Source organism: Mus caroli, chromosome 15 (assembly GCF_900094665.2).
Source record: "Mus caroli chromosome 15, CAROLI_EIJ_v1.1, whole genome shotgun sequence".
NCBI classification, from domain to species: domain Eukaryota; kingdom Metazoa; phylum Chordata; class Mammalia; order Rodentia; family Muridae; genus Mus; species Mus caroli.
In genome coordinates this window covers 28,293,798-28,308,910 of record NC_034584.1, presented here as the reverse complement: position 1 = coordinate 28,308,910, position 15,113 = coordinate 28,293,798, and the positions used below count along the sequence as shown (strand labels likewise).

At 37.0% G+C, this 15,113-nt stretch overlaps 1 protein-coding gene across 3 annotated transcripts in view; it reads right to left on the bottom strand.

The window, feature by feature from the left end:
- Window positions 1-15,113, bottom strand: part of Cpq (carboxypeptidase Q) — a 455,565-nt gene that overhangs the window by 269,747 nt on the left and 170,705 nt on the right. For all 3 annotated transcript variants that reach the window (XM_029469722.1, XM_021183239.2, XM_021183241.2), the window contains one exon: window positions 829-1,036. In XM_029469722.1, the coding sequence (XP_029325582.1) occupies window positions 829-1,036 (208 nt within the window). The remainder of the gene's footprint in view (window positions 1-828; window positions 1,037-15,113) is intronic.

Below are 15,113 nucleotides of genomic sequence, written 5' to 3'. Positions count from 1 at the left end.
ATGGGGGACTTTTGGGATAGCATTGGAAATGTAATTGAGGAAAATATGTAATAAAAAAAAACAGTGAAAAAAAAACATTGATGCAAGTTTTGTATCATATTAAGTACATGTGATTTCAGTAAGTACCTATGATGTGCCCAATACATATAAGCTTTCTGGTGGATAATGCCTCATCTACTTCTCGTAGTAATTCCGTTAGTGATTTAGTTCTTTATAAAGGTTAGCAACATGCTCATTTCTTGCAGATAATTCTCTAATTCCCAGGAAGTAAATATCCCATTATTTACCACTTGGCTAGTGGATATTTCCTTCTAAGATCATTTAAAACATACATAAAACTGGAATCTACACTTGAACTGTGGACTAAAGCTGGGTTTTGGTATTTCCTTGAGCTTAGATACTTTCCCAGCCACTTTGTGCCTATGTACAGACTTAGACAAGTGAGTTTCTATATAGGTTAGTCTCTTTGCTTTATAGTGAAGGAACTAGATTCTATACTATTGTAATTTGAAATGATTTTTAAAATATTCATAAAATTAACACAGTGTCAATCATTGGCCTGAATTCTCATTCTAAAGGATATATATGCAATTTTCTCGGCTGTTCAAATTGAACCTTCACACTATGGGATCAATTCTGATCTTGAATTCGTCTTTCCTTCTTTATTGTAGTGAACATTTTAATGGGAAAAATATATGATATTCCAGCTTTAATGAGTCTATGAAGACCATCTCCACAGATTCATTTTCTCTCCTTGTCACTATTCTAAAAATGGCCACCTGACTGGGGTACCCTATGCCAGAAGACAAAGACTTCTACTTTACTCACTTCCTCTGGATACGTGCTCCCAGTGATCTCTGCCACAGTATTGAAGGAATCAGTATCTGGATAGGTCTTTGCTCCCATTTCCAGATGAATGACAATTTTGTTCCCACGAGAAGCCATTCGAGACATCATTTCTGCATCTTCTACTGTGATACAGGCCGTTGGAATCTTGGGCACACCATCTTGATATTTCTGAGCACCTGTGTGAGGACTTGAGAAGAGAAACCACCATATTAACTTAAATGTGAAAACTGCTTCAAAACTCTTATATATTGACCCTAACATTCACTGTCTTTTACATATTCAGAGTAGGAACATTTGTCTTTTATATAAATATATCTTTTAATCTTAATAAAACTGTATAAAATTAAGTTTAATATTTATGTCATTTAAAAACTACATAATATTTTTATAATTTGGATAGTCCTAGTATGAAATGTTGACACAATCTCTTACAGAGAGTGACAAAGCTGTCATAACTAAGAAGTGAACACATGTACAGAAGGCAAGTGAGCCACAGAAGATAGAGACAAGTTCTACATGTGTAGCAAGAAACTGGTTCAGATTCTCTCAGGTCTGTAGATTCTTTTCTTTTCTTTTCTTTTCTTTTCTTTTCTTTTCTTTTCTTTTCTTTTCTTTTCTTTTCTTTTCTCTTCTCTTCTCTTCTCTTCTCTTCTCTTCTCTTCTTTTCTTTTCTTTTCTTTTCTTTTCTTTTCTTTTCTATTTTAAAGACAGGGTTTCCCTGTATAGCCCTGGCTGTCCTGGAACTCACTATGTAGACCAGGCTGGCCTCAAAATCAGAAATTTGCCTGCCTCTGCCTCCCATGTGCTGGGATTAAAGGCATGTGCCACCACACCCAGCTAGGTCTGTAGTTTCTTAATGACACTTAGCTTCCCTTTTTCTCTTCCAAACACAAAACACAGAATATACAAACCTTGTAATAAGGTAGAAAGTTGCATAGAAAAATGGTAAAACAACTAAGAAATACATATGTTGCTATGAAGAATATGGGTTATTTTACCGTAGGGAAAGGAAATCTATCATATTTATGACACCAAAGGGGATGTATGATGGTTAATCTGTATGTATTTATGTCTGCACCTATATGAATGTTTACCTATGGAGGCCACAAGTTGATGGTAGTTATTTTTCTCTAGTGTTTCTTGCTTTATTTACTGAGAGAAATCTGTGGATGAACCCAGAACTTGCTGATTCATCTAATTGTAATAGCTATCATACACCTGGAGATCCTCTGTTTCCGTCTACGGACGTTCTGGGATAAAAGGCAGGCAGGCTACCTGTCTACCCAGCTTTTATATGGGGACTGGAAATCTAAGCTCTGGTTCTTATACTCTTATGCAAAACATTTTGATTCCTGAGCCATCCCCCTGGCCACTATGACAATATATCTTAATTTTCAGCTTGCTTGAAGAGCTGCCTAAAATGTTAGTAAAGACGACTTCTAAGCTCTACTACAAAAATTCTGTGTCATGGCTGTCATGAAGTGAAAGCCCTTGTCATGTGCTCCTTTCATCATGATAGTCTGCATTATCTTCACCACATCAAAATGGTTACAATCAACCATGGGTGGAAACCGTAAAACCAGGAGCAAAGATAATTCTGTCCTGTTTTAAATTCTTTATCTCAGGTGTTTGTCATAGTGACTGAAATTCTGCATAACCCAGAAAATTAGTTAAGATCTAGATGCTAACATTGAAAGTGTAGAGTGTTAAACACATACAAGATATTCCAACAACTCAATAATGAAAATAAAATCCAATGGAAGACCAGGCATGATTCAATAGATAATTCTTCAAAGAAGATACAGCAAAGAGTAATAAGAACATGAAAAGTTTCTACACATTCTTTCTACAGGGAAATGTAAATAACAACCATATAACCATGTAGAGCTGTTACCTCACATTCACTAAAGTAGCTTTGAAAAGGAGGACAGATAGACACAAGGCCTGGGGAAGATGTAGAGAAAATGGAATACTCACTCACTGCTGACAGGAATGTAAATGGCAATCAGTTTTGGCAAATAAGTTCCTCAAAAATTAAACATGTACTTAGCATCTGTGAAGTAGCTGCCACTGCCTGCAGTTGAATACTTGGGCCCAAGCATGTGCTGCTATCTCAGTCAGGATGTTGTGGAAGCTTCGGGACTGTCCCTGTACAGCAGAGCAGATCACCTTGGCTGGTCCTTGAAGTCGATACCCAAGTAAGGTACAAAGTCAATCTCTCTGTGTCCTGATCTTATAGACAAGTGAGGAACTTTCCTAGAAGCTCTTGTCTCCATGAGTTCCATCATGCCTTCCCTGAATTTTCCCTGAAGTTGCTTTTGCCAGCTATTTTGTGCCAAGGAAAACCACTAATATACCATACGACCCAGTACATATATATACATATGTGTGTGTGTGTGTGTGTGTGTGTGTGTGTGTGTGTGTGTATGATAGATAACAGCAGGATTCTTTTTTTAGATTTTAATCATAATCTGGACTTTACTTTTTATTGAAAATAGATTTTTTTCAGACAGCATATAGTAGCAAGCCTAATATCCATCAACTAATATCCATGGGTGAGAAAAATATGGTATATCCATATTGTGGAATACTATTCAACCATTTAAAATGATGTCTCACCACATGTTGCAGCAGAGACAAAGTTTGGAAACATTATCCTAAGTGAGAAAATTTTCAAAAAACACATATTATAAGATGCTACTTATATAACATGTCTAGAGCAGACATATCTTTGGAAATAGAAAGTAAAATGTAGTTTATGAGTGGTAGACAAGAAGGCAATGTTAATGAATGCAAATGGGTATGCAGTTTCTTTGGGGTGATAATGAAAATGTTCTAACATCAGTGACAGTGATTGTACAGACCTGTGTAAATATCAAAATGATTGCACTACACAAGTTGAAGGTAGATTTTATAACTTTTGGATTATATTCAAATAAAATATCCATTTATAAAAATCAAGATAAAGTTCCAGATTTTAAATTAGGGAATCTTGGTATTCTTTGTATTGGAAAATTGTATATCTGTATACCCTCTTTATAAGACATGTGATAGTACACACAAAAGATAAAATGGGCATATAAAAAGTGAACTTGAGAGCTGCAATTAGGTTCTCAAATCTCATTAAAATTATTGTGCATTTTACAAAAGTGACATAATTTGAACACAGCTGAATATGTCCCATTTATACATAAAACACAGGCAATGTCTGAGCAAGTAAGTTTGAAATTTACTACGTGATTGCCACACATATCTCTAATGCCTTTAAAGCTAATCTCCTCTGACTAGTTCTTTTCTAAATATACAAGGCTCTAATGTCGCTGAGGATTTTGAAATCTGCAAGACCCATAGCAGTCTGGGACAAGAGGACAACAGGATTGTGTAGGGGGAAAGGACTGAAAACCCTGAGGGTCAGCAGAAAGAATGGAAACATGCAACTTCAGTGGTAGGAGGTTGAGGAGACCCTCCAGAATGTAAACAGAGATCTGGGAGATGAGAGACTCTTAGGACTCAGAGAGAGCGACCTTAAATGAAATGTCCTACATTGGGGGGATGGAACTTGTAAAGCCCATCTCCAGCAGAAAGACAGGGCATCAAGGGGGGATGGGATTGCCATTCTACAGTAAAAATTCTGACCCGTAATTGTTCCTATCTGAAAGAACTTCAGGGATGGAAATGGAGCAGAGCCTGAGGAAAAAAAGGTCCGTTGTCAAGTCCAAAGTGGGATCCAGCTCAAGGGGAGGCCCCAAGACCTGACACTATTATGGAGGCTATGGAGCGCTCACAAAAAGAGACCTGTCCTCCGAAAGGCACAATGAGCAACTGAAAGAGTCAGATGCAGATATTTGCACCTAACCAATGGTTGAATTAGGGGAAAGCTGGAAGAAGCTGAGGAGGAGGGCGACCCTGTAGGAGAACCAGCAGTCTCAATTATCCTGGACCCCTGAGATCTCTCAGATACTGGACCACCAACTAGGCAGCATACATCACCTGCTATGAGGCATCCAACACATATACAGCAGAGTTCTGCCAGGTCTGGATTTAGTCAGAGAAGATGCTCCTAACCCTCAAGAGACTGGAGGCCCCAGGGAGTTTAGAGGTCTCCTGGGGTGGGAGTTGGGGATGGGGACATCCATGTGGAGACAGGGAACCTGGAAGGAGGTATGGGATGTGGAACAGTGAGAGGGTGGACTGAGAGGAGAATAAAATCTGGAGTTTAAAGTAAGTAAGTAAATAAATAAATAAATAAATAAATAAATAAATAAAATTAATTTGAAAGTAATTCTCTTGAAATAATTACAATTTACTTCATTGTATTTTATTTAAAATCTAGCACCATAAAAGTATATTTTTCAGACTTTTAAATGTCATTAACAATAGTAAATGTAAATTTGTTTAAGACTTTTATACTGTCATTAACTACACAAAAGTATAAAAGTTTCTATCATGTAATTTTATGAAGATAAAAACCAAAACAGTCTACCTCCCATGAGTTAGGAACAAAAGGCTTGCTCAGTAGAAGAGGGAGGGCAACTTTTTACTCCTAACTTCTGCAGTTCAGATGAACAGGGTAGAAAAGAGGCAGAAATAAGTCAGATTCCTAAATCTATTCCATAGAGGAGCGGAGCTGTGATGGTTGGGGAGGTTACCAACAAACATGATTCATATCTTAAGTTCTATAGATCCCAGTAAGGAGACAGTTTATAAGCAAAGGCTTGGAGAGGATCAACTTCCCAAACAGAAAAAAAAAAGAAAGATAGCCAACATGACCAGAGTGTGAAAAGAGGAAAATGGCCAGGATGCTGAGAAGAAAAAGAAACTCTGAATTTTAATATCCATAGCACATAGGAGCAATTTCTGGCTCCTCTCTCTAAAATACAAAAATATAGAGAAGATTCAAGGACAACATGAAGCAGCTCTCTATAAAACAAATGAAAGTTTTTATATAGTTAAAATTTTACACTTCACATTTCAGCACTTAAAAAGTATGACATAAATATTAAATTTTGTTATGTAATTTGTAATTCAGATTCAGCATCACAAAGTGCATGTTTCTCATTTGATTTTGTTTCTTCTTAGAATGCTTTGCTTATTAATACTTTCTCTGTCACATTAACTTGGCCTCTCATTTCCTCTTCTAATATAGCACATCTGTAGCAGTACTAAGCAAAGTGGAGATTTATAATAATAAAATATCAATGTATGTGGTTCATTAAATAGTGGTGATGAGTGTGATATGAGAGAAACCAAAATCATTTGGCAGATACCAACTATAACCTTAGCCAAAGAAATGTCCTGTGTGTCCAACCACCTACTGTTGTCTATGTCAGCTCTAAAAGCCCTGGAACTAATTTATGTGGTAGTTTGACTATGTTTGGCCCATGGGAAGTGGCATTGTTAGGAGGTATGGTCTTGTTGGAGGAAGTGTGTCATTGGATAAGTAGGCTTTGAGGGCTCTTAGTACTCAAGCTATTTCTAGTACAGAAGAGAGCCTCCTTCTGGCTGCCAGTGGAAGAGAATCTCCTGGCTGCCTTGATCTAACTGTAGAACCTTTGGCAACTTCTCCAGCACCATGTCTGCCTGCATACTGCCATGCTTCCTTCCATTATAATGGACTGACCCACTGAAATTTAAGTCAGCCCCAAGTAAGTATTTTTCTAAGAGTTGCCTTAATCATGGTGTCTCTTCATAGGAATGAAATCCTAACTAAGACACCTTACAATGCATAGCATATCGTACTTCTTAACATTTTGGCTAAGATTGAATGAAGACATTTGAAATTTTTAACACTTATTATTCACTGAACTTCAAAGTAAACAAAGAATAGAGCTGGGGCAATAACTCAGAGTAAAGATTTAGCTATCCAAACATAAAGACCTTAGTTCAAATCCCGGGAACTCACACAAAGTCTGACATACCAGCTTGTATCTGTGATCTTAATTCTCCTATAGCAATATGGCAGAGATAGAAGAATCTTTAGAAGCTTATAGGCCATGTAGTCTGGCTTAAATAGTAGTGGGTAACAAAGAAACCATGCCGAAACAAGATAGAAAGATAGGCCCAACAAACAACCAAAGTTCTTCTCTGACATGCACATGCAAGGGATGGCATATATGCACCAATACTCACACATGTGAATACACATATATATCTTATATGCATCCCAGAAAGAGGCAGCAGAGACAATGAGAGAGACTTGAGGAAAATATATATGACAGAAAGCATCAATTTAGCATCTAAAAGAAAAAGCACAGGAGCTGTGTTTTCTATGCCCAACCCCATGGGAACAAATCTAAGAATGCTTATAACAGAGAGAAATGCATGGTTAAGCCTGGCCCCATTTCCCCACTTGTGGGATTCACACATATATTTGTCTCTAATAGGTGCTAAGACACAGTTAAGAAGCTTGCTTTATTAAGTGTTTCCTAAGCCCCATTGACTGTGCAAAGTTTTCCACATATACTTCTTCCATCTCATAGAGGAATAGGTTTTGTGAAATATTCATTAGTCCCCTCATAATAAAGAGTAAGACAAGAATATAGTTTGTGGCATACAAGTTTAATCTATTAAGATAATGCTTGTCTTAATATTTCTATCCATCCTGCATAGAGATCTCCACTCATTCTCTGTACCAGAAAGTCCAAAGCTGTGTTGTAGAAAATATTTTGAAAGATGGTTATGGTTTTGTTCTTTCCTTGTAACATGCCACCCCCTACAAGTTCCACTGTACTCCCCAACACACATGGACTTCTTACATAACAGAAGGTGTTTTCCTTCTCCAGTGTGGATACTCCAAGAATTTGGCCAGGTAGTTGAGCATTTTGTTTCAGGTTCAGTTAGATGTATTTTCCTGTAAGCCCTCTGTAACTACCTGAGTAGCCTTGGAGGCGCCCCTTCTCCACAGCTCTCCCTACGTTATACTGTAGCCAAGTGACTTAATGTTACACTTTAAGTTTTAGAGATGTTAGAGTATATCTTTGTGTTCAATAAATGTATTCATGCTGAATGTCTTTAATCATAAAACATCCAAATAATAAGCAATAAAGAAGTTTTTAGCCAGGCAGTGGTGGTGCATGCCTTTAATCCCAGCACTTGGGAGGCAGAGACAGAGGCAGGTGGATTTCTGAGTTGGAGGCCAGCCTGGTCTACAGAGTGAGTTCCAGGACACCCAGGGATACACAGAGAAACCCTGTCTTGAAAACAAAACAACAACAACAAAAAAAACCAAACAAACAAAAAGAATTTTTTAGTAAAATGACAATAGTATATGAGATTTTTAAATAAAAAAGACAATCATCAAAACATATTACTAATATATATGGATTCCAGATAAAAGTCGCTTAAAACACTTTGGAATGTTCAAAAAGGAAAAACAAACTATACAACATATATTAATATAACTACAGATCTTTAAAATGTAAAATGTAAGTAAGTATACATACTTGAACTGAAATGAACTTTTCAAAAACTAAATGTTGGGTCTGAAGCAATGGCTTAGTTGGTAAAACACTTGTTGTGCAAGCCTAAGAACCTTAAGTTTGACTCCAGAGTCCACATTTAAAAAGCCAGGTGGAAGATTTTCAACTGAAAGGGCCAGTAAATATCTTCAACAAAATTATAGAAGAAAACTTCCCTAACCTAAAGAAAGAGATGCACATGAACATACTAGAAGCCTACAGAACTCCAAAGAGACTGGACCAGAAAAGAAATTCCTCCCGTCACATAATAATCAGAACAACAAATGCACTAAATAAAGATAGAATATTAAAAGCTGAAAGGGAAAAAGATCGAGTAACATATGAAGGCAGGCCTATTAGAATGACACCAGACTTCTCAACAGAGACTATGAAAACCAGAAGATCCTGGACAGATGTTATATAGACTTTACGAGAACACAAATGTCAGCCCAGGCTACTATACCCAGCAAAACTCTCAATTTCCCTAAATGGAGAAACCAAGGTATTCGATGAAAAGACCAAATTCACACAATACCTTTCCACAAATCCAGCCCTTCAAAGGATAATAAAGGGAAAACTCCAACACAAGAAGGGAAAATACACCTTAGAGAAATCAAGAAAGTAATCCTTCAACAAACATAAAAGAAGATAACCAGAAAAACAGAATCCCAGTACTAACAACAAAAATATCAGGAAGCAACAATTACTTTTTCTTAATAACTCTTAATATCAATGGATTTAATTCCCCAATAAAAAGACATAGACTAACAGACTGGCAACATAAACAGGACCCAACATTTTGCTCCATACAGGAAACCCACCTCAGAGACAAAGAAAGACACTACCTTAGAGTAAAAGGCTGGAAAACAATTTTCCAAGCAAATGGTCTGAAGAAACAAGCTGGAGTAGACATAATAATATCGAATAAAATTGACTTCCAACCTAAAGTTATCAAAAAAGACAAGGAGGGGCACTTCATACTCATCAAAGGTAAAATCTTCCAAGAGGAACTCTCAATTCTGAACATCTATGCTCCAAATGCACGAGCATACAAATTCATTAAAGAAACTATGGTAAAGCTCAACACACATTGCACCTCACATAATATAGTGGGAGACTTCAACACCCCACTCTCATCAATGGACAGATACTGGAAACAGAGGCACAGTTAAACTAACCGAAGTTCAGAACCAAATGGATTTAACAGAGATTTATAGAACATTTCATCCTAAAACAAAAGGATATACCTTCTTTTCAGCACCTCATGGTAATTTCTTCAAAATTGACCATATAATCAGTCACAAAACAGGCCTCAGTGGATACAAACATATTGAAATAATCCCATGCACCCTATCAGATCACCATGGACTAAGGATAATCTTCAATAACAACATAAACAATAGAAAGCCAACATTCACATGGAAGCTGAACAACACTCTACTAAATGATAACTTGGTCAAAAAAGAAATAAAGAAAGAAATTAAAGACTTTTTAGAGTTTAATGAAAGTGAAGCCACAAAATGCCCAAACTTATGGGACCTAATGAAATTGGTCCTTAGAGGAAAACTCACAGATATGAGTGCCACCAAAAAGAAACTAGAGAGAGCATACACTAGCAGCTTGACAGCACACCTAAAAGCTCTAGAACAAAAGGAAGCAAATTCACTCAAGAGGAGTAGATAGTAGGAAATAATCAAACTAAGGGGTGAAATCAACCAAGTGGAAACAAAAGGAACTATAGAAAGAATCAAGCAAACCAGTAGCTGCTTTTTTTTTTTACATAAACCCTTGTTCAGACTAACTAGAGGGCAAAGGGAAAATATGCTAATTAACAATATCAGAAATGAAAAGGGAGACATAACAACAGAAGTTGAGGAAACACAAAACATCATTAGATCCTACTACAAAAGGCTATAGTAAACAAAACTGAAAAACCTGGTTGAAGTGGACAATTTTCTAGACAGACACCAGGTACCAAAGTTAAATCAGGATGAGATTAATGACCTAAACAGTCCCGTATCCCCTAAAGAAATAGAAGCAGTCAATAATAGTAGCCCAACCAAAAGAAGCCCAGGACCAGATGGGTTTAGTACAGAGTTCTATCAGATATTCAAAAATGACCTAATTCCCATTCTCCTCAAACTATTCCACAAAATAGAAACAGAAGGTACTCTAGCCAATTCATTCTATGAAGCCACAATTAAGGTGATACCTAAACCACAGAAAGACCCAACAAAGAAAGAGAACTTTAGACCAGTTTTGCTTACATGCAAACATACTCAATAAAATTCTCCCAAATCGAATCAAAGAACACATCACAATGATCATCCATCATGATCAAGGAGGCTTCATTCCTTGAATGCAGAGATGGTTTAATATATGGAAATCCATCAACGTAATCCACTATATAAACAAACTCAAAGACAAAACTCACATGATCATCTCATTATATGCTGAGACATCATTTGGCAAAGTCCAAAAGTTGTTTATGATAAAATTCTTGAAAAGATCAGGAATTCAAAGCCCATACCTAAACATAATAAAAGCAATATACAGCAAACCAGTAGCCAACATCAAACTAAATAAAGAGAAACTTGAAGCAATCCCACTAAAATCAGGGAATAGACAAGGTTGCTGACTTTCTCCCTACCTATTCAATGTAGTACTTGAAATTCTAGCCAGAGCAATTAGAAAACAAAAGGAGATCAAGGGGATTCAAATTGGAAAGGAAAAAATCAAAATACCACCATTTGCAGATGATATGATAGTATATGTAAATGACCAAAAAAAATTCCACTAGAGAACTCCTAAACCTGATAAATAGGTTCAGTGTTGTAGCTGGGTATAAAATTAACTCAAACAAATCAGTGGCCTTTCTCTACACAAAGGATAAACAGGCTGAGAAAGAAGTTAGGGAAACAAAACCCTTCACAATAGTCACAAATAACATAAAATACTTTGGTGTGACTCTAACTAAGGAAGTGAAAGATCTGTATGATAAGAACTTCAAGTTTCTGAAGAAAGAAATTGAAGAAGATCTGAGATGGAAAGATGACCCATGCTCATAGATTGGCAGGATTAATATAGTGAAAATGGCTACCTTGCCTAAAGCAATGTGCAGATTCAATTCACTCCCCGTCAAAATTCCAACTCAATTCTTCACAGAGTTAGAAAGGGCAATTTGCAAATTCATCTGGCATAACAAAAAACCTAGGCTAGCAAAAACTATTCTTATCAATAAAAGAATGTCTGACCTCAAGCTGTACTACAGAGCAATTGTGATAAAAACTGCATGGTACTGGTACAGCAACAGACTTGTAGATCAATGGAATAGAATTGAAGACAGCTATGGTCACAAGGGAGCTAAAACCATCTAGTAGAAAAAAGACAGCATTTTCAACAAAAGGTGCTGGCTCAACTGGTGGTTATCATGTAGAAGAATGCGAATTGATCTATTCTTATCTCCTTGTACAAAGCTCAAGTCTAAGTGGATCAAGGAACTCAATATAAAACCAGAGACATTGAAACTAATAGAAGAGAAAGTGGGGAAAACTCGAAGATATGGGCACAGGGGAAATTTTCCTGAACAGAACAGCAATGTCTTGTGTTGTAATATCGAGAATTGACAAATGGAAACTCATAAAATTGCAAAGCTACTGTAAGGCAAAAGACACTGTCAATAAGACAAAAAGACCACCAACAGATTGGGAAAGAATCTTTACCAATCCTAAATCCGATAGAGGACTAATATCCATTATATACAAAAAAGTCAAGAAGCTGGACTCCAGAAAATCAAATAACCCTATTAAAAATGGGGTACATGGCTAAACAAAGAAATCTCAACTGAGAAATACTGAATGGTTGAGAAACACCTGAAAATATGTTCAACATCCTTAATCATCCTGGAAATGAAAATCAAAACTATCCTGAGATTCCACCTCACACCAGTCAGAATGGCTAAGATCAAAAATTCAGGTGACAGCAGATGCTGGCAAGGTTGTGGAGAAAGAGGTTGCTGGTGGGATTGCAAGTTGATACTACAGCTCTGGAAATCATTCTGGCAGTTCCTCAGAATATTGGACATAGTACTAGTGGAAGAAGATGTTCTAACTTATAATAAGGACACATGTTCCACTATGTTCATAGCAGCCTTATTTATAATAGCCAGAAACTGAAAAGAACCCAGATGTCCCTCAACAGAGGAATGGATACAGAAAATGTGGTACATTTACACAATGGAGTACTACTCAGCTATTAAAAAGAATGAATTTATGAAATTCTTAGGCAAATGGATGGATCTGGAGGATATCATCCTGAGTGAGGTAACCCAATCACAAAAGAACACACATGACATGCACTCACTGATAAGTGGATATTANCCCAGAAACTTAGAATACCCAAGATACAATGTGCAAAACACAAGAAAATCAAAAAAAAAGGAAGACCAAAGTTTGGATACTTCATTCCTTCTCAGAATGGAGAACAAAATACCCATAGAACTAGTTACAGAGATAAATTTCGGAGCTGATATGGAAGGAAGGACCATCCAGTGATTGCCCCACCTGGGGATTCATCCCATAAAAACAAAACAAAACAAAACAAAACAAAACAAACAAACAAAAAACAAAAACAAAAAAAAAACATCAAACCCAGACAGTATTGTATATATCAGCAAGATTTTGGTGACAGGACTTTGATATAGCTATCTCATGTGAGACTATGCCAGTGCCTGGCAAATACAGAAGTGGATGCAAACAGCCATCATTGGATGGAACACAGGGCCCCCAAAGAAGGACCTAGAGAAAGTACCCAAGGAGCTAAAGTGGTCTGCAACCTTATACAAGGAACAACAATATGAACTAAACAGTACCCTCAGAGCTCATGTGTCTAGCTGCATTTGTAGCAGAGAATGGCCTAGTTGACCATCATTGGGAGGAGAGGCCCTTGGTCTTGCGAAGATTATATGTCCCAATACAGGGGAATTCCAGGGCCAGGAAACTGGAAGGGGTGGGTTGGGGAGCAGGGCAGGGGGAGGGTATAGGGGACTTTCTGAGAGGAAACTAAGAATGAGAATAACATTTGAAATGTAAATGAAGAAAATATCAAGTAGAAAAATTAATGTTAAAAAAAATCCAGGTGAAGCAAAGGACACCTGCATCCAGTACTGGGAGGTACTTATAGGAAGATTGTTAAACTTGCTGGCTAGACAACCTAATCTTCAAACTCTCAGATTCACAAAAGACCCTGTCTCACAAAATATGTTTCCAACTGAGGTCCAACCTGACATCAATTTTAGTCATTTATAAACATGTAGAGACATATATATGGACACAGAAACATAATTATATACACATATACATACTCCAATAAATAAAAATATCATTAAAATTGTTTTAGATATATTTATTTATGTGTATGAGTGTGTGTGTGTGTGTGTGTGTGTGTGTGTGTGCGCACCATGTATGTGTTTGATGCCTGTGAAGGTCAGAAAATGGTGTCAGATCTGGAACTAGAATTACTGAAAGTTGTGAACAAGCTGGGAATTTAACCCAGGTCCTTTTCAGGAACTTCCATTGACTACTGGGCTATTTTTCCACCTCTAAAATGTTATATTCCAAAGAATCAAAAATAAAGGCAAGAAACATAGTTGAATGGTAGACTATTTGCCTAGAATATGAAAGGCTCAAAATTCAACACCCAGTATTTCAAAATCAAAACAAATTCATAATAGTAAAATAGCATATACAGAGAATGAGACATACATAGCTAATTAATACTTGCTTCAAATAAAGGTTTTTAAAAAAATAATATAAAAAGCAATACCCAGATTCTACTTAGTGAGTGTGAGGAATATGTGTGTCCTCCAACTATTCCCGAATGCTCTCCTGTACAAAGGCTGAAAAGTCCCAACCATTTTCCAGCTTCCTTACACCTGCCCCTTACAAAAAGTTAGTCCTGTAAGATGATATTCAAAGTAAGATTCTTGCAGAGATGGCTAGAAAGCATGTCCCTACGCAAATATCAAAGCAAAGGTTCAGAGAAGGAAATCTGTCCTTCTGTGGAACTTTGAGTAAAAATTCCCCTATAGGTTCATATAATTGAATGGCTAGTCACCAGGAAGTGAAACTGTTTGAAAGGATTATAAGGGTTAGGATGTATGGAGAAAGTGTTTTGGAGAAAGTGTGTCACTAAGGGTGGACTTTGAGGCTTCACGAGTCCATGTCAGGTTCAGTGTCCTTCTCACTGCCTGTGGAGCAGGATGCAGTTCTTAAATATTGCTTCAGTGTCTGCCTGCATGCCACCGTGCTCCCTGACATGATAGTAATGGACTAAGGTTCTGAAACTGTAAGGCAAGCCCCTAATTAAATGTTTTCGTGTATGAGAGTTGACTTGGTCATAGTATCTCTTCACAGCAACAGAACAGTGACTAAGGCCCCTTCTATCTGCACCTTGCTGTTTCTACTCATTTAGAGTAAGAATGGATGCCTAAAGGACCAGCAGTTGTCTATGTCCACATATCAGCCAGCAGAAAGATAAAACCATAGGTGGAAAAATGGATAGAATGAGCCTGGATCTCTCACAACATAACAATTCAGTTATCTACCATGATTTTCTGTGAAGTATTAAACTCCTATTTTTCACTCAGCTATTAAAAGGAATGAATTTATGAAATTCCTAGGCAAATGGATGGATCTGGAGGGCATCATCCTGAGTGAGGTAACATATTCACAAAGGAACTCACACAATATGTACTCACTGATAAGTGGATATTAGCCCAAAAACTTAGGATACCCAAGATATAAGATA